A 22,624-nucleotide genomic window follows, 5' to 3' on the forward strand; every position below is an offset into this window, starting at 1 on the left:
GTTTACTAGGTTCTCATTATTTGATAGTGTGAAATCCTCTGGTCTGTATAGCCTCATCGATAGCAGTGAGAATAAAAACACGTAACTACAATCCATGGTGACAGAGATTGTTCTAGAACTGTGAAACAGAGTGTCTCAGTTTTGCCTTGAAGGGCCAGGGAATGCCTTCTTGAAGAGGAGGCTTTTGAAGTGGGCCCTGAAGAATAAGTAAGAGTTTGCCAGGTGGGTGGAGGCAGTCTGGGCTGAGAACTGCCTGAGAAAAAGGTTCAGAGGCTGTGAAAAGATCCACGGAGAGGTCAGGCATCCATCTGTTCAGTGTGACTGGAGTGATGGATGAAAGTCAGCAGGGGCCGAAATGAAGTGGATGTGGAGATGATACGCCATGTTAAGGTGATGATCTGCCATGAAAAGGAATTAAAGTTTTCTCCCAGAAATCTGTTTCTTAAACTTGATGGTTGACAAAATGCTAGCAGCATTGTGGGCTACGGTTTCAGTGTATTATTAGCTAAGTTTCTCCTATAAATTTGACAGATGCAGCTTCTAAACAATCAGTTTGTCATGGTATGACTATACTCACTGATGAATTATAAAATTTAGTGTTGATGTTCATTTTAATGTAGCAGGCCTCGTATACCTTCAGAAATTAATACTGTATTTTAATAATGCTTTTTTATGGGTTGTCAGAAGGTGATAAAAATGAAGAAAAGTGCTTGTGGGGTTCTGAGACTTTGCAGGATAGAAGAGAAATGCATTCCTATAAAAATGAGATTCCTTTGTTTCCTTTGAGTATTAAAAAAATCTACTATTAGAGAATTAAATTTCCCTAGTTTTATTTGATCTTTTCTTTGGTTTATAAGTGTATACCTTTAAAAATCCGAGTAATAGTTTTAAGTTGATTAATTACACTTGATTTTTTAAAAAGAAATCTTATTTTTTAAAGGATTTCAGATGATTAATTATCTTTTGTGTTTGTTTTGGGTCTGTGTTAACTACAGCTTACATCTATTCATTTTTCAACTTAATGAAGTTAATCAGTCTTTTATGGTGCTCCTGCTTAGTGTTTTTATATTTCCTTATCTATAATTCAGTGAGAAGTGTAATTTTTAAAAGAATTGTGTTCAGAAAAGGATATTTATGCAAGTTTCAGACAGAGGCTTAGTCATAGCCATGGAATGCAGTGAACAGTATGAATTATAAAGGATGTGAACTATCTTTAAAGTGTGAATTCATGGCTATGTCTGCCAGCAAATCTGTTTTTATAGTCCATGCATATTTGTTAAATATTAGTTGTTGAGTGAATAAAAATATTGTTTAAAAATTGCAAATTCAAAATCAGAACAAAACATTTTATGGCTCTATAAGGTATTTTCTGCATCATGCATTTCATTCTGAATTATATTATATTTTATTTACTTTACACCTTGTGTATATTTGCGTAACTATCTCTGCAAAGCAGTCTTGAATGTTTTCCTTCCCATAGTGCTGGCTTGCATATAGTTAACACTTAGGATTTGTTGGATTGAACTGCCATTCTCCTATATTTTCCAAAGATGTACTATTCTTTGAAAATACCTCAAATTGCCTAATTATGGTCATCACAGCCTCACTGTTTCCTGTTCTTCAACTGACAGTATAAAGCACGAGCCTCCTAAAAATTAATGTACTGGGTCCTGTGCCAGTGAAAAGAGGGAATGATTAACTGTACATGGAAAGGCTTCTCAGAGGAGCTGACATTTGAACTAAGTTGTAAGGATGATGAGTACCAGGCAGAGAAGAAAAGGTAAGGACAAGTCAGGCGTATAGTATGAAAAAAGGTCTGGAGTCAGGTAAGGGCATGCGTGGCCTCTGGGAAAGGGACACCCAGATGTAGGTTATGTACTGCACAAATATGCAGGCACTGCAGATTATGTAAATGGCAGAATGCAGTGTCTTTAGACTATATTTATATAGGTGGAAATTTTGGAAATTTATCTTCTTCCTTAGATTCAAATTGCTTTTGTCATATGGGCAGAAAGAGGTCTAATGAGACACTGTTTTTATTTAAGAAAATATTCATCAAAGGGCTTTTTTTTCCCCCAGTGAAGAAGAAAATATGTTTTAACCACAAACACTGGGATTTAAATCACATGAAAACAAAGAAACTGAATCTCGAGTACTCCATACTCCTGGGAATCAATAGTCTTCCTCTATTCTTAAATGCTTTCATGGTGTTTTCATTTTATTATATAGTAAAAATAATGATCACAGTAGTTTGGGCTTCCCGTAATTTTCCACCACTCAACCAGTTGTTCAAGTGTTTTTTGTACACATTGAACTATTTCTTGACAGTATCACTTGATGAAGTTTACCTTCTTCAGCCTGGCTACACTTTTAACCCAAACAAATTTGTGTATCTATTTACAGTACAGCACTTTCCCCAGATTTCCACCATTCACTGAGCTTCATCCTTCAACAGGATTTTTTAACTGAGTTGGCATGGTGTTGTTTGCTTAATGTTTGGATAAGTAGTGCTGTCTGGTGGTTAATTAAGTGCATGGACTTTTGGATCTAGACTGCTGGGACAGAATCCTGGCTTAACCACTTACTGGATTTATAACTGTGAGAAAATCCTCTCTCCTTGTCTTAGTTGTTTCATTGTCAGATGGAGGTAATATTACCTATATTGTAAAGTTATTGTGAGGCTTAAATGTGTTAATACATGTACAACTCTTAGAATGGTGCCTGGCATGTAGGTAGCGAGCACTCTATGTGCTATTGTTATTTTCATGACATTGTTCCTGGCTAAGTTTCCCCGCCTCTTTTTAAAAATGTTATCTTCAAAACAATTTTAGACGTTTATCTGGAGTATGTGTGATTGATTTTTAAAAATCACTCCAAGGGTGATGGTTTTATGCAGTTAATACTTACGATTTTTCTTGCTCAAAAGATGTCAAAGTTTAGGATCTCTTTGCATCTCTACAGTGACAAAACCCATGTTTTAAACAAACATCCAAGTTCATCCTCTTCTCCATAGATTGACTGCAGCTTCCTGCAGACTCACTAATTGTGCTTGGGGTGATGCTTTCATTTCCTCTCCCTCAGCGTGCTAGTGAACCTTAGGGATAACCTGGGAGAGTTCTGGTTCTGAATTTCCTTTGTGATTTTGCATTTTTCACCAACTTCAACTTCCATGTAAAATGTTCTACTTTTAAGCCCCATCCATCTTTCTACTTGAAAATTACCTAGTTGAAAATACTAAATCACAAAATACCTGGTTGAAGATACAAAGATTACACATTATTTCCACTTTAGTACCACAGCCTTTTCCAAAATATATTTCTTGATACTAGTATATTTTATAGTAAGAGAAGGACTCTAGCCAAAAATATATCTTGGGACAAACAGTCAAACAATACTCAACAGATTTATTTTCTGTTTTAGTTTTTAGACTTTTGCCTGTGCCAGTCTGAATCCCCATGAGGAGTGCCTAATATTTAGCGGTTTTCAAATGTGTTTATTGTTGGGATCTTTCTGTGCAGTTAGGGTTCTGTGGGAAATGCTGAACTGTGTTATCATCTTGCATTCCTCCTGCCATATGCCTCTACTTCATTTCCTTCAATTCCAGCCTCAGCAGTATTATTACCAGAGTGGTTTTTAAAAGGTGGTACGTGGGTGTGGTGTGTGGTCAAGCTCTTCTTTTAGCCAGTCTAGCTTTTATTAGTTTCGCCCAGAAACTTGTAGGGCTTTTGGTTGTCTTCTTAACCAGTATTTCAGAGTCTTCTCTGCCCTTGTGCACGTTCTCCAGGATTCCCCCAGAGATTTACCATGGCTATCTTTCTTTAATGGGAGATAATAGTTCTGTTTAATTTATTGAAAATATTTGTTAAACATCTAATTTCTGTGAGACGTTAAATGGAGATCGTTCATATTAAACTGATTGAAGAAGTTTGGAAAATAATTGAATTTATATACGTACTTTTGCCTTTTAAATTTTTTATTTTTTAAAATTTTCTTTCTCTAGTGCTCTTTTGAAGATGACAACATCCGTTCCTTATTAAAACCTTTAGAACTGGAACTACAAAAAACAGTGCATACATACTGTGGAAAAATTTACAAAATATTTATCAAACAACTAGCAAAAAGTGTAAGAGATCGTTATGCCACATCACCAAAGGAAAAGTGATTCTTGGTGACTGCTAAATCAAATGAATGAAAACAACAAAGAATCAGAGGACAAGTGTGAAGGAATCGTCTTGGATGAAGTATTCAGGAAGGAATTATTCATCTCCAGAATAATTTTTTTCCCCTAAAGAAGTTAAATGAGCAGTATTTTCAGGTAATGAAGAATAAGTTAAAATCTTGGGCCTCAACAATGAAACATTTTTTATCTCTGATATTTTGTAATGTAACTATCATTCCAGTATTGATGAAAATATTATTGAATGGTTTTAACCTGCAGACTTCTGTTGACTCATACTCTCAAGAGTGGTAGGGGTGTGTAGATGGAGAAAATGTACCTCAAACAGTGCAAACACTCAGACTGTGAGTAGAGCAATAATTTTATGTCAGCACTAACCTCACTTTAAATGTGTGAGAAAAAAGTTTGTTTACAGGAGCAGAAACAGTTCTGTTTCTAAAGAAATGTGACGTAACTGATGTAACCATTGACAATCTATGTGTGCCTTTATACATTTCATCTCTGTTTTAAAATATTTTTATGACAATCATGTTTAAAATTATTTTTAGATTATAAGTAAGCTGCATGTTAAAAATTGAACTGTGTAAGGTAGAGGAAAAATACTGAAAACTTTGGGGTTTTAATCTGTGTGTGCGCATTTGTGTGAGAGAGCGAGCGAGCGAGAAATGTAGTGTTTCATTTTGTATGCATTAAACTGTCTTGCCAAAACTCAGATTTAAGATTGTTAAATAGATATTTGGGAATTTGTTTTAAATCACTTTAAATGAAAAACGTCAGCTTTACTGGGCATTCTGGAAGCAAAATGTATTATGCTGATGATAAAATGAGAACCTTAAGAGTATACTCATATGATGGTGGAAAATGTGATGGACCAAAATACATAAGCTATATACTTTCTGTGAGTAGTAATTTTAGTTACAATGGAGTAGAAAAATGTGGTCCATTTAAACTTGTCTTCTACCTCATAATAGCCTTGCAAGATGCTTTTGAAGAAGCAAATATCTAGAGCCTTACTTTAAGTAAGTTAAACAACTTAAGTGGATGATTTGGATTAAGATTGTTACATCCACCTATAGAAAATGTGGTTTTAATTGGGTTGATGTGCATATCTTCCTTTTTTGAGTGTCACTTAAGACAGTTAATTTTTTTTTAAATCTTGAGAAAAATATTGTTTCTTTGGCATTCTTGACCTGTTATCTAATATAAATATAGACTCTGAATACTTAGCATATACTATGCTGGGGCACATATCTTATTTTACCAACAGCATGATTATCTATATGGTTATCTTCTTTTTCTCTCTGATATTTTAATGCTCAAGTAGAAAATTGAAAATCATGAAGGAAAAATATCACCAGTGAAAATCGTGGCAGTTAGTTTTGTGAAGACACAGTGACCTCTGTGGAGACATGGAATGTGCAGAAAGAGATGGTTAGTACAGTTGTTCTGTTATCTGCAGTTCAGTCAGGGGCAAATTGAGAGAGGAAAGTTTAAGCAAGGTGCATTAGAAGTTGATAACCAGCCCAGCATTCTTAGAACAGATGGGTTTAGAGAACACAAGTTGTAGTTCCTTGGCAGAATGCCGTGGTGGATATAAGAAACTGTGAAATTGAGCGTACTGAGTAGAAAATGAGAATACTAAAAATGTAAAGTTTGGAGGGTATGTATGAGATCTTTTCTAATGGTCCTCAAATAGATCATTGCCTGCCTGACTATATAAGATTCTTGTTGGGAGCTTAAGAGTAGATTCCTGAGCTAGGACTTTGGAGACTGTGGCATGCTGTATCTAGGATGGAGTCTGTAAAAAAGTTTCTAATGAAGAGATTTAAAAATTATACAAAACTAGAATAGTGCACAACATCCAGATCTGACACTTACCACTATCTTACCATGTTTGCGTCGTCATTTTTTTCTTTGCTTAAGTATCTTAAAATCCCAGACATCGTGTTATTTCACTGCTGTGAACACTTTAAGTAGATACCATGATATCACACCTAACAAAAGCAGCAGCAGTCCTTCGGCTTCATCTCATAGCCAGATTTCCCTGATTATCTCAAATATGCCATCTTCTAGTTGGTTTGTTAGAATCAGGGTACAGAATATAAGTCACATGATGATTTTGTTTTTAACAGTCACCTCAGACGACTTTGATGTTAGCTACTGTGGGAACCACTGGAAATTATTTTGCCAACTTGAAGTTAGGATACCACAATTCTTGGCACAGTTGGTAGATTATAAATGTGATTTTGAAATATTAGAGGAAGCATTTGGGGTTAATGACAAGATATGAATTTATATTAGTAAGTTCGATAAGATTTAATTTCCTCAGTGAACGGAGAGTCTCAGCCCCATGGGCTCTAGTTGATTGGGACTTGTATAGAGCGTGGTCACAGTTGAATCCAACTGGACTGTATGCTGTGGTCTCACTCATGGTGTGGATTATTTACACTGTCACACACTCTACATGGTGGATCAGTTGGAAGGTTCTTCATCTGGTTTATTTAGACCTGACCTGATTGATCGTTTTACCATAAATTGAATTAATAGTGAAAGCTCTCTTTTAGGTACTGTTTCTGCCTAAAATTAAAGGTATCACAAAATGTGTATAATAATTTTTAAATGAATTTTCTGAATTTATCTTTAGACAAGGTAATTCTTCTTTTGAATTCTAAAGAAATGCAGTTCTTGGAGTTGATGAGAGGTTGAATTATAGATGGACAACTTAGAGAATGTATTCCATTTTCATATAAATGGTCTTTCATAAAACATATATCTATGCAGTTTATATAAATTACATGATTTATTATTTGAGTCTATGTATTTTGACCTCAGAACTATCTCTGGGCTACAGTATTACCAAAGTGGGATGCCTTTAAAATGCAGTCAGACTTCATTTGTGTGAAGTAGAAAAGAACTTGGGAAACCTTTAAAAATATATATTGTGATTTACGCTTTAAGAAAGTGCATACTTTTTTCTAATGAAGAGTAGTTCATAATATATAAGGGTTTTAAGGCCCTGAAATAATAATAGTGCTTACTCATTGCTCTCTCATCTTGCCTCCAGTCAGATGTTATTGGTATAGTGAAAAGAAGACCAGATTGTGAACTAGATCTGGATTCTCTTCTTAGTTACTCAGGCATGTTATTTAACCTTCTCTGTGCCTTAGGTTTTAAAGTACAATCAGTGTACCCTTCAAACCTCACAAGATGAGACTCAGAAGAGATAATGGATTTGGAAGCATTCTTTGTGGCTTATGTTAGGCCACACCAGTGTTACTTTTGAAGTTCTGTTTTGTTCTGTTGTTTTCTGTACAGAGCGTTCAGTTTACTCAGGCTGAATGTTTTCTGACATATATCTCCAGTATGAATTTGTTTATTTTATGTAAGGAAGAGTTTTTCAGGAAGAGAAAGTAGAGAAGAAAAGAATGATGTAACTAAATCAAAAAAGAAGGAAAAGAGAGGAAGTGATAAAAGGGGTGAGGAAAGAGAAAGGAGTAAGAATGGGAATGGCAAAGGGCAGAGGAAGAGAAAAGATGGAATGCGTGTATGGAAAATTGAGAAGTAGAGATGGAGAGAAATGGTGTGGAAACATTTACTTTTTGAGTTGTAGCCCTCATGCTACATCCGTTTGCTTGCCTAGGCTCTCTGGGGTCAGGAAAGGTGCTGACTTCCATGGAATGGGGCAGCAGGGCCTGCTGTATTTGATTTGTTAGTACTAGAGTTGTCTCCCAATCACCCAACTTACTGATCATTTAGTCCCAATTCAACATTTTGTGTGTGTGTGTGTTTTTATTTTAAAATTTTTATTATTTTTATGTTTTATTTTTTACTGGATCCCAGTTTGTATTTCCCTGTGGAAATACAAGTATCTTCCTTTTTAGCGTTATCGTTTTATCTATCCCAAGTGTTAGACTGCAAGACTAACTACATATTCCCCAGTGAAGGTTGGAAGTGGAGGGGACTGCTTCATTAGATCTGAAGGTGGCCCAGGAATGTGTTGCAGCAGTTTTCCCAGATGATACTGATGAGAGGCCAGGTTTGGGAATCACTGCCCAACCTTGGATGGCAAATTAAACTAAATTACACCAATTTATTCCTCAGTCAGGATACTTTCAGTTGAACCATTCTGAGTAGATATAAGAGGACAAAAGACAGCAGAAATACCTTAAAAGATATTATTCATTGTCTTATTTTTCACATATTTGTATTTAATAAATACCTTAGCAGTAATCAGAACTTCTTTGAGATGTTTTTAGGAAGGCCACTGATTTGTTTCTTAAAATAATTTTTTTGGTTCCTTAGAGTAGAGAAGAAAAGTAGGGGTGCAGTATGTCAGGTGTGGGGCCAGTTACCCATTTATTAAATGCAGTTTCAAATGTCTTAAAACAATAATTGCCTTATTGCATTTTAATATTTAATAAAGTAGATTAAATAAAGATTTGTATTATAACAGTTATTCTTTTATACAATGCCAAAGCAACCCTTTTTTGCCTATTAAAGTCTGGCTAAACTGTTCTGATGTTGTTGTTTCTTAATTCATTAAACATGAAACTAGGTTTTACAAAATTATATAAACTTAAGACAGAAATCTAAAAATGGTACAAGAAAATTCTTTTTTTAAAAAAACAAATTAATATGTTATTCAAATATTTAGCAATTAAAGACTAATGAGAAAAACAGAATAGCATATTGGATGTAACAGTTTAAAATGGATTGCATATCAATGTCAGACTTTTAAATAGAAAATATTTATTATCACCTCATTTCTACCAGTAATTTCAAATGTTTAATGGGACTTTGAAAAAGATAAGAAAAAATAGAAATGAAAATTTCTCTCATCATTAATACTGTGAATACTATTTGGAAGGTCCCTGGTCAGACATTTAAATATCAAACTGAAGAACTGATTTGGAGCCTTTGATTATATTTAGTTTATATACAGAATCTGAATATTTACACACATAGCACACTATAGCAACCTCTTGTAAAAAATCGTGAAGATAATGCAGCAGTATAGTCTATTAAAAAGTAAATTGGCTGGGTGTGGTGGCTCATGCGTGTAATCCCAGCACTTTGGGAGGCCGAGGAAGGAGGATTGCTTGAGCCCAGGAGTTTGAGACCACCCTAGGTGACAAAGTGAGACCCCATCTCTACAAAAAAGTTAAAAAATTAAAAAATTATCCAGGTGTGGTGCCATGTGCCTGCGGTCCTAGCTACACGTTAAGGTGAGGCAGGAGGATTGCTTGAGTGCAAGAGTTTGAGGCTGCATGAGCCAAGATTGCACTGTTGCACTCCAGCCTGGGTGACAGAGTGAGACTCTGTCTCAAAAAATAAAGGAAATTGGCTTTGACTATGAAAAATAGCCATTTTCAACCTTTTTATAAAACTTCAGGGAATATTGGAATATTATTTTGTCAGGCAAAAATAATCCAGGGCTTGAGCATTGCTGTAGAATATGTTATCTGTTCAAAACTTAGCAGAGCACACATGCATCACATGCATTGTCATCGATATTTGAGAGCTCTACCAATGGTTTTTGATGGATGCTGTAACAGAAGGTCCATGAAGAGGATGGTGGTTTGCACCTATTCCTCAAGTCAGAAACTGGAAAAGGTTGCAGGTATTTCAATTTTCCCAATCATTTTGCATAAATGTATTAATATTTTGAGTAGTAATAGTTCTAAAGCTGCAGGAAGGCATCATTGTATACTGTGATATGTAGAGAATACTACTCTTACACTGCTCTTTATCTTAAAATGTTTTGGTATACTGTGAACATTTTCCTCTATTTGGTGTATTTTGACAGTTTTTAAAGGAGAATATAAAATTATAGATTCTGGTCTAAACTAAGAATAATGGAAAGTTGCTTCATCCTGCCTTAGAGGAGTTTTCAGTTCATCCTCTTCTTGAGGAACGATGTGTTGCTGTTACTAAATAAACATTTACTCAATAAACATTTTATTTCCTTAAATTATGTGTCTGGATTATTTTAGCAATCAAAAACAATTGTAGAATCTTTGGGATTGAGGTGCTTGAGAACCAGGAGTCGAGGTGGAGGGCGGTTCCTGGATTGGCTAATTCAGCAGCTGAACATTGTCATCAAGAGCCTTAGTACCTTCTGCCTTTCATTGCCATTCTCACCAAGTGAGTCTGATGTCTCCCCTTACGGCTCCAAAGTGACCACAAAGGTTCCAGGTGGTGGATGATAAGAGGCTGAAATATATATATGTGTGTGTGTGTGTGTATATATATATATATATTTTTTTTTTTTTTCTTTTTTATAAGAGGAAGGTTTCTCCAGCCCCCATTCACTTGCTCTCATGGCCACAGCAATGTGCATTATCTCCAAAGCAGTCACTTTTCAAAGGGAATAAAGCTCCTATGATTGGCTCTGACCATGAAGATTTGCCCTTGAAATTAAAAATGACCTCCCCTTGATGAATAGCTGCTCAGACAAAGGGGAACAACTTCCAGGTTCTGGATAAAGTTGGTGGGGTAGGAGTTTATAGGGAGTTTGGAACATAGCTGTTCGGTGGGCAACAGACCATGTGTTGTTTTACTGACCCAAGTATTTCCTATAATTTTCAGGTGGATCAAATTTCACATCTAGAGAAGAGCACCCTTTTCCATCACAGAAACTAGTTTTGCTTTTAAAAGTCTCTGTAGGCTGGGCATGGTGGCTCATGCCTGTAATCCCAGCACTCTGGGAGGCTGAGGCAGGCGGATCTCAAGTCAGGAGATCAAGACCATCCTGGCCAACATGTTGAAATCCCATGTTTACTAAAATACAGAAGATTAGCCAGGTGTGGTGGCATGTGCCTATAGTCCCAGCTACTCGGGAGGCTGAGGCAGGGGAATAGCTTGAACCTGGAAGGCAGAGGTTGCAGTGAGCTGAGATCATGCCACTGCACTCCAGCCTGGCGACAGAGCAAGACTCTGCCCCCCTCCCAAAAAAAAAAAAAAAAAGTAGCTGTAAGGCCAGGCAAGGTGGCTCAAACCTGTAATTCCAGGACTTTGAGGGGTTTGAGGTGGGAGGATCACTTGAGCCCTGGAGTTCGAGACCAGCCTGGGCATCATAGTGAGACCTCCCCTGTGTACAAAAAATATAAAAATTAGCCCAGTGTGGGTGGTGGCACACGCCCGTAGTCCCAGCTACTTGGGAGGCTGAGGCCAGAGAATTGCTTGAACCCAGGAGGCAGAGGTTGCAGTGAGCCGAGATCATGCCACTGCACTCCAGCCTGGGCTACAGAGTCAGACTTTGTCTCAACTAAGATGAGAATCATGTGTACTAAAGAAAATTTAATAGAAAATAAGTCTCTGTAATGTTACAATCGATCAGTTTTCAGTTTTGTATATTTTAATTTTTATACTTTCTTTGTCGCAATCATAAAAGGTTTCAAAAGACTGGAGGTGATGATGGCTTCTGAGGAGAGTTTAAAAGTCCCTTTAAATTTGTGATGAAAATGTATTTGCAATCTTTGTCATGTTTTAAAAATTATTTTTGTAAATTAAAAGTTCCAATTGAAACAATAAAAAAATACAGAAGAGTTAAAAGTATATTATGTGAAATATGAAGGAACTTCCTCACCATCTACAACTAAAACATTTGGTTTCTTCCCAGTCTTGTGTTATGTACGTGTACATACAGGAACACAAAAATGTGGCTGTAAAATGATTTCTGCTTTATGCACTGTTGTATAATTTGCCTTTTTTCACATCATCTGTGACATCTTAGTACATTAGATCCACCTCACTCTTCTTCATAGCTGTGATTATTGTATAGTAGTGTCCTTAAATAGAGTACTACACAGATTTCTGAAGTACAAAAGTGTAAGTAAATGAGTTAACTTGATAGGGGAAGTAGAAACGAACCAGTTTCTCATTTTTTGCTTAAATTTGATTTAACTTAAGGAACATCAGAGTAAAACTGTAGTGTAAGTATCAAAATAAATGTTAAATTTTTTAAAATTAAAAGTGAAATTTTCTACAGTTTGATACATACCAATAGGTTAGTGCAAACGTTATTTTTTTATTTTGCCATTTTAATGTTTAATGGCAAAAACCGCAGTTACTTTTGCAACAACCTAGTAGGTAGCAATACTTGATTTTGTGAAACTGGTGTGGCTGATAAATGTTACTTCAAGGTTCTTTTCCATATGTATTTTTAAAATATTTTGAACAGTTTAAAAACTATTTGTGGTCTGGATGTGGTGGCTCATGCCTGTAATCCCAAGCACATTAGGAGGCTGAGGCAGGAGGATTGCTTGAGACTAGGAGTTTGAGACTAGCCTGGGCAGCAAAGTGAGATCCCATCTCTATAAAAAAAGTTTTAAATGAGCTGGGTATGGTGACTTGCACCTGTAATCCCAGCTACTCTGGAGGCTGGGGCAGGAGGATTGCTTAAGCCCAGGAGTTTGAGGCTGCAGTGAGCTGTGATCATGCCATTGAACTCCAGCCTGGGCAACAGAGTGAGATCTTGTCTCTTTTTAGATAGATAGATAGATAGATAGATAGATAGATAGATAGATAGATAGGAAGAAAAAATTAAAAACTGACCACCAAATGTGTCTTTGTTTTGTCCACTGTTCTTTAACATTTAAAAATATTAAGAGAGTCACTTGAATGGTTAAAAGATATTTTTAATATATAAAAAATATATATGTGTATTCAAAATTCCAGAAACATTTTATTTAACCCAGTGTATCTAAAATACATGGACATGTCAGTATAAAATAAGGTATTTCATATTTTTTCCCCATACCAAGCACATATTTTTCATTTACAGTGCACTTCTCAGTTTGAACTTGCCACAGTTCAAGTGTTCAATGTCCACTTGTGACTGGTGGCTATCATATTGGACTATGCCTCTCTAGAATGTAAAGTCTCAAAGCAGACACCATTTCTGTTTTTACCGTAGTATCTGTCACTTATTACCCTGACGACAGTACTATACATGGTAAACACTAACATTTGAATTTTAATCGAGAAGTGTTAGAATCTTTTTTGTGAATTTGGAAGAGTTTGAACTCTAGCCATTTAAAAAACAAAAACATTAAGTAAAATGCTTCAGAAGATGCCCATCCTCATTGATTGTGAAATAAACCAGAAGAGTTTCATTTTTTAAAAATTGTAATGAGTGGAGCTTGTATTTTTTAATGTAAGCTCAGTACTGAAAAGTTACAGTGAATCTACTGTGCAGGAACTATAGATGGAAATGTAAGGTTGGTATGTTTTATGTACCCTCTTAGTTCACTTTTTGGAATCATTGATGATTCATGCACATAACATTAATCTCAAATCTGTAATAAACATGGGAACAACCTAAATGTCCAGAGATAGGGAAATGGTTAGAAAATGATACATTTTTCTAGGTCAGTGGTTCTCACCTGGAGGCAGTTTTGGCCCCCAGGGGACATAAGACAATGTTTGGAGACATGATTGTCACAAACACAACTATACAGGTGGGAGGAAGGAAAAGAGTGAGTACTACTGGCATATAGTGGGTAGAAGCCAGGAATGCTGCTAAACATCTTATTCATTGGACAGTCCCCCACAACTAAGAATTACCTAATCCAGAATGTCAGTGCCACTGTTGAGAAAGTGGGATATGGGTAAATAATAATTGCAAGATGTGATTTGATACAGAGAAGCACAGGAGGCGATAGCCACACAGGGAAGTCAAGCTGCTCTTGAGGCATAAGAAATGTTTCCCAGAGAAAATCACATCTGTACTGAAATCTAAAGGAAAAGTAAGGGCTAGGCAAGAAGGGTGAGGAAGAACTTTATGTATGTATGTATTTATTTATGCTTTAGATTCAGGGATACATGTGCAGAACGTGAAGTTTTGTTACATAGGTATACATGTGCCATGGTGGTTTGCTGCACCCATCAACCCATCATCTACATTAGGAATTTCTCCTAATGCTATCCCTCCCATACCCCGCCACCCCATGACAGGATCCTGTGTGTGAGGTTCCCCTCCATGTGTCCATGTGTTCAACCATTGTGGAAGAAAGTGTGGCGATTCCTCAAGGATCTAGAACCTGAAATACCATTTGACCCAGCAATCCCGTTACTGGGTATATACCCAAAATATTATAAATCATTTTATAAAGACACATGCACATGTATGCTTATTGCAGCACTATTCGCGATAGCAAAGACTTGGAACCAACCCAAATGCCCATCAATGATAGACTGGATAAAGAAAATGTGGCACATATACACCATGGAATACTATATAGCCATAAAAAAGGATGAATTCATGTCCTTTGTGGGAACATTGATGAAGCTGGAAACCATCATTCTCAGCAAACTAAACACAGGAACAGAAAATCAAAGATCTCGTGTTCTTACTCATAAGTGGAAATTGAACAATGAGGAAGAATTTTCTAAGCAGAAGATTTAACTGCAAATGCCCAGATGAGAAAGATTAACATGAGTTCTGGAAACCAGAATTAATTTGGAATGTCTTTATCCTGCTTCCACAGCCACCAGCCTAGATCAATCTAGGTAAGCTGTCTCTTAACCTAGATTATGGCCACAGCTACCTAGTTTGTCTCCCTGCCTCCATTCTTGCTCCTCTAAGCTGTTTTCCAAAATGTAACCAGAATGGTCTGCCTAATGCATTAATCTAGTAAACATGCCTGTTGTGCTTACAACTTTACCATGGCATTGCTGGTGATAAGCAAACTGAGCAGGTGTCTTATCTCTTCCTGCTTTTGACTTCAGGGTAATGGAAGTGGCTGTTGGTGAGAGAAGTTTGTACGATGAGAAAATAGGATGGATCTTCTGATGAAAGTAGGCTCCAGAGCCAATGAATCAGGTGACTGTTCTGAGGCTGAAGATATTCCTTATAGAACTGGGGTGCATTCCGAGAACAGGAAGTCTGGGCCTTTGTGAACGACATATGAAACATCAGGAGACATAGGAGAGCCTCAGGATTTTGATAACGACTGCAGATCTCCAGAATTGAAATTTTCTTCCGGTAGGGAAAAAGTACATAAGTTGCAAAATGCCTATGTTTAGTCTGTTGATAAGAGAGAAAAACCTGTCAACAGATACAGCAACAGCAGATACGGTGGGATCAGGAGACCTTCATTCTATCACCCATTCCCTCTCATTTCATGATCATTTTAGAGTCTGACTCGTTAATCTTACCAAAACTACTACTTTCATATTCTAGGTGATTTCAATACATACATAAATGATATTTTAAACACCTTAAACTCTTCCTGACCCTACCTCAACACTCATAGTCACAGTCTAACCTTGTCATTACAACTGCTTCAGCCTCTTTATAATTTTGGACTTGTACGTCTTACTGATCACCACCTCCTCCACCTTCCTTTCCAGTTCACTTCCTCTAGTATTCTGACTTTAACAGTTTTCCTATTCCATGGGGATTCCAGTCTACTCATCTACCACTTTTCACTGCCCCTTGTCCACTTGATGTCCTCCTCTCTTCCCTTTCTTGCCAAATTACATGCTATTTGATCATTGTAATTATTTACTTGTGCCTGGGCGTGGCGGCTCACACCTGTAATCCCAGCACTTTGAGAGGCCAAAGTGGGCGGAACACCTTAGCTCAGGAGTTTGAGACCAGCCTGGGCAACATGGTGAAACCCCATCTCTACAAAAAAATACAAAACAATTAGCTGGGCATAGTGGCATAGACCTGTAGCCTCAGCTACTCAGGGGGCCGAGGTGGGAGAATCGCTTGAGCCCGGGAGGTTGAGGCTGCAGTGAGCCGAGATCTGAGATTGCACCACTGCACTCCAGCCTCCTGGGTGACACAGCAAGATCCTGTCTCAAACAACAACAACAACAACAAAAATTATTTACATGCATATGCCCTCAACTTTGCCCTCTCTCACTTCGTCATACTACTTTGGCAAAACCACAACCTTGGTTAAATCCAACTCTAGATCTATTCTTTATCTGCACTAGTGTAGCTGAAGATGGCTGAAGGAAAAACAAAACTGCTTACTGGTCCTACTTTAAATTCATGGCCATGAACCTTATAAACATAAAAAAAAAAAAACCCACACACAATATATAATTTAAAAAAAAGAAGACTTTTATTTTCTGTAAAGGATTACAGTTGCCATCCTACAGGCTGGGAAGCATGCCTCAGGCCAAGATCAGAGACAAGCTCTTCAAAGAAGGTGGGGTTGGGGTAAGAGCTTTTTGCCAAACAGTTGGCTAAACATATGTATTCAAATTACTGGAGGAGCTATGAATGTTCATGAAGGTCGTCCTGAGACATTTTTTATTGAACATACATGTAATATGTGGTCCATGTTCACGTTGGGGTGGGGGCTTAAGGTCTTTTCAGGACATGAAGGCATGCAAGTGCACAGCCTCTCTAAACCATCCAGAACCAGCCCATGGTCCAGTTGGTCGTCTTTTTACATGGAGAAAATTTCTGAAATTGTCTCCTGTTTGATAAAAGCAGTGGTTATGGCTGGTGGAACGGGTTCAGTCAGCGTCTGGCAATGGATGAGCTGCAACTGTTTTAATATTGCTTATCAAGGCCAGTGCTTGTTTAGCTGCTAGAGAAAAAAACCTTGTGGTCATTAGAACATAGTTTATTCTTGTAAATATGGAGTGCATGACTTAACCCTTGTGACGTAGCCTTAGGTCCTCTTTATAATTTGGTATCTTTTTGCCATAAAAAGTCTGTTCTGTCAGTCTCATGATCTCTATTTTACTAATGCTGGTCAATTGTGTCTAAACTGCGAAAGGGAGAGGGTATAACGAGGTATGTCCAACTTCCTGTCCCATCTTAGCTGGGAACTGTTTTAAGGCTTTTCTGGGGTCCCCTTGGCCAAGGTAAGTATCCATTCAGTTGATGGAGGGCTTAGGATTTTTTTTGTAGTTTGCAACCTCAAGTGGCTCTTAATGTTGCCAGCAGTTATGCTGTATATCTCCCTGTATTAATCTGTTTTCACACTGCTATAAAGAACTTCCCTGAGACTGGGTACTTTATAAAGGAAAGAGGTTTAATTCACAGTTCTGCATGGCTGGGGAGGCCTCAGGAAACTTACGGTCATGGTGGAAGGGGAGCAGGTACCTTCTGCAGAAGGTGGCAGGAGAGAGAGCATGAAGGAAGAACGGTCAAACACTTATAAAACCTTCAGATCTCATGAGAACTCACCATGATGAGAACCGGATGGGGGAAACTGCCCCATGATCCAATCACTTTCCTCCCTTGATACATGAGGATTATAGGTCCCTCCCTTGGCATGTGGGGATTACAGTTCGAGATGAGATTTGGGTGGGGACACAAGAGTCAAACCATACCACTCCCTGATCTATTGAATCTCCCATTTTCCTATGATAGTTTACACCTTCCCCTTTCTCTTCAAACCAAGCAGCACCTCTTCCTCTATCATATTCAGCTGACACCATTGTTTCTTCTTTCAACAATTAGAATTTTCACATATTCCTAGCATTAGATCTATTAAAACCAATGTTCCTGAGTCTGCACCCATAGATTATATCTTCCCTATGTTACTACAGCTCCCATCTAAAGCCGTTTTCTTCATTTTGCCCTAGACTCAAGCGCTCTGTTTATTCAAAAACATTGTCCATCAATTCTTCCCTCTCTCTTACCTTGCAGTTTTTTCCACTCTGCTGAATTTTTCCCAGCAAAATTCTTTGAAAGAGTTATCCATATTCTTTGTCCCCAGTTGCTCTCTTGTCAAGGTCACCTATGACGTGTGTGCTGTTGATTCCAATATCCAATTGCTAATTCTCTTATTTGACCTGTGAGCAGAGTTTGACATAATTTGATGAGGCACTTTTTTCATTGAAATACTTTCTTGATTTGACCCCCCATTTCATCACACTCTTTGTTTTCCTCTTTCCTCATTCAATACTTCTTTTCGTCTCTATTCTGATATTCCATTTTCTTCTACCCTCTTAATGCTGAAATATACCACAGCCTCTCTGTGATCTCATCCAGTCTATGCCTTTAAAAACATGGACCATCTATCATATTTTTAATATCATCAGTCAAGAGTGTCTTCCAAATTCCACACTCTTCTGTCTTCCTTGTTCCTGACATCTCTCCTAGGATAGCTAACATCCATCCCAAATTTAACATGTCCAAAACAGAATCCTCAATTTTTCTCTTAAACTTACTCTATCTGGAATTTTCTTTATTTAGATGATTGTAAATTAATTCTTCCAGCTGCTACGGCTTTTTTTTTTTTTTTTTTTTTTTTTTTTTTTTTTTTTTTTTTTTTTTTTTTTTTGAGAATGAGTCTGTCTCTATCACCCAGGCTGGAGTGCAGTGGCGTGATCTGGGCTCACTGCAACCTTCACCTCCTGTGTTGAAGCGCTTCTCCTGCCTCAGCCTCCCGAGTAGGTGAGACTATAGGAATGCGACACCATGCCAGGCTAATTTTTTTGTATTTTTTGTAGAGACGGGGTTTTACCATGTTGGTCAGGCTGGTCTCAAACTCCTGACCTCAAATGATCTGCCCACCTTGGCCTCCCAACGTGCTGGGATTGCAAGCATGACCCATGCACCCAGCCAGGTATGGCTAAAATCTTTGTAATCATTTTTTACTTTTCCCTTGATCATATACATTCCACATTCAAGCCATTAAAAATCCTATATCAATCTTCAAATTGTTAATAAATCCAGAATCCAATCACTCATCACTACCTCTGTTTCTACTATGCTTGTCTAAGCAAGTGTGATCTCTTGCTTAAATTGCTGCAACAGACTATTAACATATCAGCTAGAATAATCCTTTTAAATGATAAGTCATATATCACACCTCTGTTCAATTCTCAGTGATCCACCATTCACTCATGGTAAAATCCAAAGTCCTTAAATGGCTACAAGACTCGCAGGATCTGCTGGAAGTCCATCCCCTCCCCGTTCTCTCTCATATTCCATTTAATATTCTTCCCCTGCACATTCTATTTCAGTCACATTGAAATGCCTGACACACTATTGACTAGGGAATGTTGCCCTGTTGTTTTCTCTCTGCAACTCTATTCTCCCAAATATCCCCTGGCCAGTTCTCTCATCTTCTTCAAGTCTTTAGTGAAATGTCATTTCCTAATGATTCCTGCTAGGTAAAGGCATAGCCACAAAATTTTTGACATTTCTCCTATCAAGGTAAAAATCCATATCCCATCCCCTTGAATAATGGATGGTGTATGACTGCTTGGACCAACAGAGTTTGGCAGACTTAGCTTTGAGACTAGCAATTTCCACCTGGGACTCTTAGAATCCTCAGTTTCCTTGTAAGAAGTCTGATACCTTGCTTAGAAGGAGGAAGCAAGAGGAAGGAGAGGGTCCCAGTTGAACCTAGGCTTCTGGTCCTCCCTGTCAAGTCCAGGCATGTGAGTAAAGTCAACTTGAACCCTCTTGGACCAGTGAAGTCATGTTGGATTTTGCAGCCCAGCCTAGCTACCAGTTGACACCAGGCAGAACAGAAGAATTGCACAGTTAAGCCCTAGCCAAATTCCTGACCCACAAAATCATGTGATATAATAAAATGGTTGTTGCTTTGAGCCATTAAAGTCTTGGGGTAGTTCATTACACAACAATCACGAAAACATTTATCCTGACTACTAATGTACAGTTGCAATTTGAGACTATATGTCTAACTTCTCACCTTGCTCTTTTTTTTCCTTCATAGTACTTATCAGCTTCTAACATATAACATATTTATTTACCATGTTTATTGTCTTTCTGTTAGTCAACATCTTTTCCCCCGATTCACCATCGTATAAACAGGAATTTATTTTTTTTCTGTTTTATTACTGATGCATACCTGGCACGTAGAAATGTTCAATGTGATGGATGAGAAGTAACATATACTTTATCAGAACATATTAAAGATCTCAACAGAGCTGTCCAATAATGAGCAAGATATTTTTTAAATGATATGGTAACTATGTGGTCATACTATAGGAAAAAAAAAATCCAGCAATTAGCTTCATGTTCTCTGCAAAAGACATACCTGGTGACTTTCATAACAAAATGATGATGTGATTGGTGGAAAAAATTCCAATGTTATTAAAGGATATAATGTTTTTTATAGGAAAGAATATGGAAACTTATGGACTAAATTCCACAAAGTCAGGATATGACATAACATGCTACCTAATGGTGGTGTGGACTTGCCAGTCTCCAAAGATTTCCATAGGGAAACAGAGTTGTGTTTATTACCAACAGCACTAAGTGAAGATTCTGCTACACAAGGGAATCTCACCTTACTATTCTCACAGGATTTTCATCTCCTTCTTACAACCCCTGCCTATTGCCTTGTAACCTGACTATTCTAGAGACCTGAGCTATATAACTGCACATAAATCAGAGGCAAAATGATCCCAACATTTTCTGAATGCTTACCATGAGAGTGGTGAGGCTAATGGCAATTTCCCAGGTCTAGCATCCCTCAAAAAAAGTCTGTCTGGCCGGGCGCGGTGTCTCACACCTGTAATCCCAGCACTTTGGGAGGCCAAGGCGGGCGGATCACGAGATCAGGAGATCGAAACCATCCTGGCTAACATGGTGAAACCCGTCTCTACTAAAAATACAAAAAAATAGCCGGGCATGGTGGCGGGCGCCTGCAGTCCCCGCTACCCGGGAGGCTGAGGCAGGAGAATGGCGTGAACCCGGGAAGCAGAGCTGGCAGTGAGCTGAGACCATGCCACTACACTCCAGCCTGGGCGACAGAGCGAGACTCCATCTCAAAAAAACAAAAAAAAGAAACAAAAAAAAACCAAAAAAAACAACCTTCAGAATCCTCTGAGATCAATTCTGCAATACTCAAGCAAGTGACAACTGAAGTTTGAAAATAAGCAAGTGGGGAAAGACACAGCAGAAAAATAAAAACGGAAGAAGCCAAATGTAGTATTATCAGAAAAAATCAAAACTCAAGTTTAAAATGTGGCAAAGGGCTAGTTTATAATGGTTTTGTATACACACATAAAAATCTCCCCCGAAATATAAGAAATTGATAAAGCCACCATCATAGTGTCACTTTAATAAACTTCTTTCATAATTTGCATATCAAGAAGACAAAACAGATGTATACAGAAGATTTAAATAATGCAATCAACAAATATGTTATATATATATCCACATTTATAGAACTTAATAATTTACAAAGAAAACCTTCATAAACTTATACATTAGGTAGGATTAGCCAGGATAAGGTTGACTACAGTGACAGAAACCCAAAATAATGGTGGCGTAAAGAAGATAGAAACTCCCAAAAGAGGGGAGGGGAGGCACATCCCTAGAAACACTTAAAAAAGAAATTCAGTCAAGAAATATTCTACCTTCGACTTTTGAAGCCAACAATTTGAAGAAAAGCAACTAGGGGTTTTTTATTTATTGAGATTGTGGGTGGGACTCTCGTGGCTGTATGCTGTAGCTATGCCATTTATAGCACCAATCCTCTGAGAAGTCTGTTTGCCTTTTGTACCTGCAACTACAAAGCAGATCAAAAATGTGAAAATGTTGCTATGCAGAGGAGGATCCCTGGTAGACATTGGTAATGGCGATGGACACATTAATAACACAGTAATAGCAGCTGCAAAGCAAAGATTCACAGCAGTTGGTTGTGAATTAAATCAGTGGCTAGTTTGGTATTCCAAGTATCATGCTTGGCAAGAAAGTGTGCATGACTCTGCCAAATTTTATATTTCAGATTTGTGGGCAGTTACTTTTTCATAGTACTCAAACACTGTTATTTTTGGTGTGCTTCTCAGATGATGCTGCAGTTGGAGAAGAAAGTTGAACTTGAGGATGATGCCAGAGTCATTGCTTGCCAGTTCCCTTTCCCCCACTGGTCCGTAGACCATGTCACCGGGGAGGGGATAGACACAGTGTGGGCATATGACCTGTGCACTTTTAGAGCAGGTGAAGCCCTGAACATCGATGCATTTCCAGCCAGTCATTCAAATATAAGCTTTAGTAAGAGTGCTCTTCTGAAATGTTCATGGTCTTCCCTGATTTCATGGAAACTTAACAGCTGTGCACCAGAGCATACTTGTCTTTGGTGTGTGACATGGTTTGGCTTTGTGTTCCCACCCAAATCTCACCTTGAATTGTAGCCTCAATAATCCCCATGTGTCAAGGAGGTAATTGGATCATGGGGGAGGTTTCCCCCATGCTGTTCTCATGATAATAAGTGAGTCTCACGAGATCTGATGGTTTTGTATGTGTCTGGCATTTCCCCTGCTTGCACTCACTCTGCGCTGCCACCCTGTGAAAAAGGTGCCTACTTCTTCTTTGCCTTCTGCTGTGATTGTAAGTTTCCTGAGGCCTCCCCAGCAATTCGGAACTGTGAGTCAATTAAACCTCTTTCCTTCATAAATTACCCAGTCTCGGGTATTTCTTCATGGTTGTGTGAAAACAGATTAATACAGTGGGAATGTATTACACACTGTATTAGTGTGAAAAATTAC

General features: G+C 37.8%; 1 protein-coding gene and 1 pseudogene across 1 annotated transcript in view; both read left to right on the top strand.

The window, feature by feature from the left end:
- GXYLT1 (glucoside xylosyltransferase 1) overlaps positions 1–7,624 on the top strand; it is a gene marked incomplete at its 5' end in the record, with an annotated part of 45,965 nt that extends 38,341 nt beyond the window's left edge. The window contains one exon of the mRNA XM_011999059.1: positions 4,001–7,624. Coding sequence (XP_011854449.1) covers positions 4,001–4,162 — 162 coding nt within the window. The remainder of the gene's footprint in view (positions 1–4,000) is intronic.
- A 2,040-nt stretch (positions 7,625–9,664) lies between these two features.
- Positions 9,665–22,124, top strand: LOC105553108 (annotated as a pseudogene).
- Positions 22,125–22,624: the final 500 nt, after the last annotated feature.

This window comes from Mandrillus leucophaeus, unplaced genomic scaffold (assembly GCF_000951045.1).
Source record: "Mandrillus leucophaeus isolate KB7577 unplaced genomic scaffold, Mleu.le_1.0 Scaffold580, whole genome shotgun sequence".
NCBI lineage: Eukaryota > Metazoa > Chordata > Mammalia > Primates > Cercopithecidae > Mandrillus > Mandrillus leucophaeus.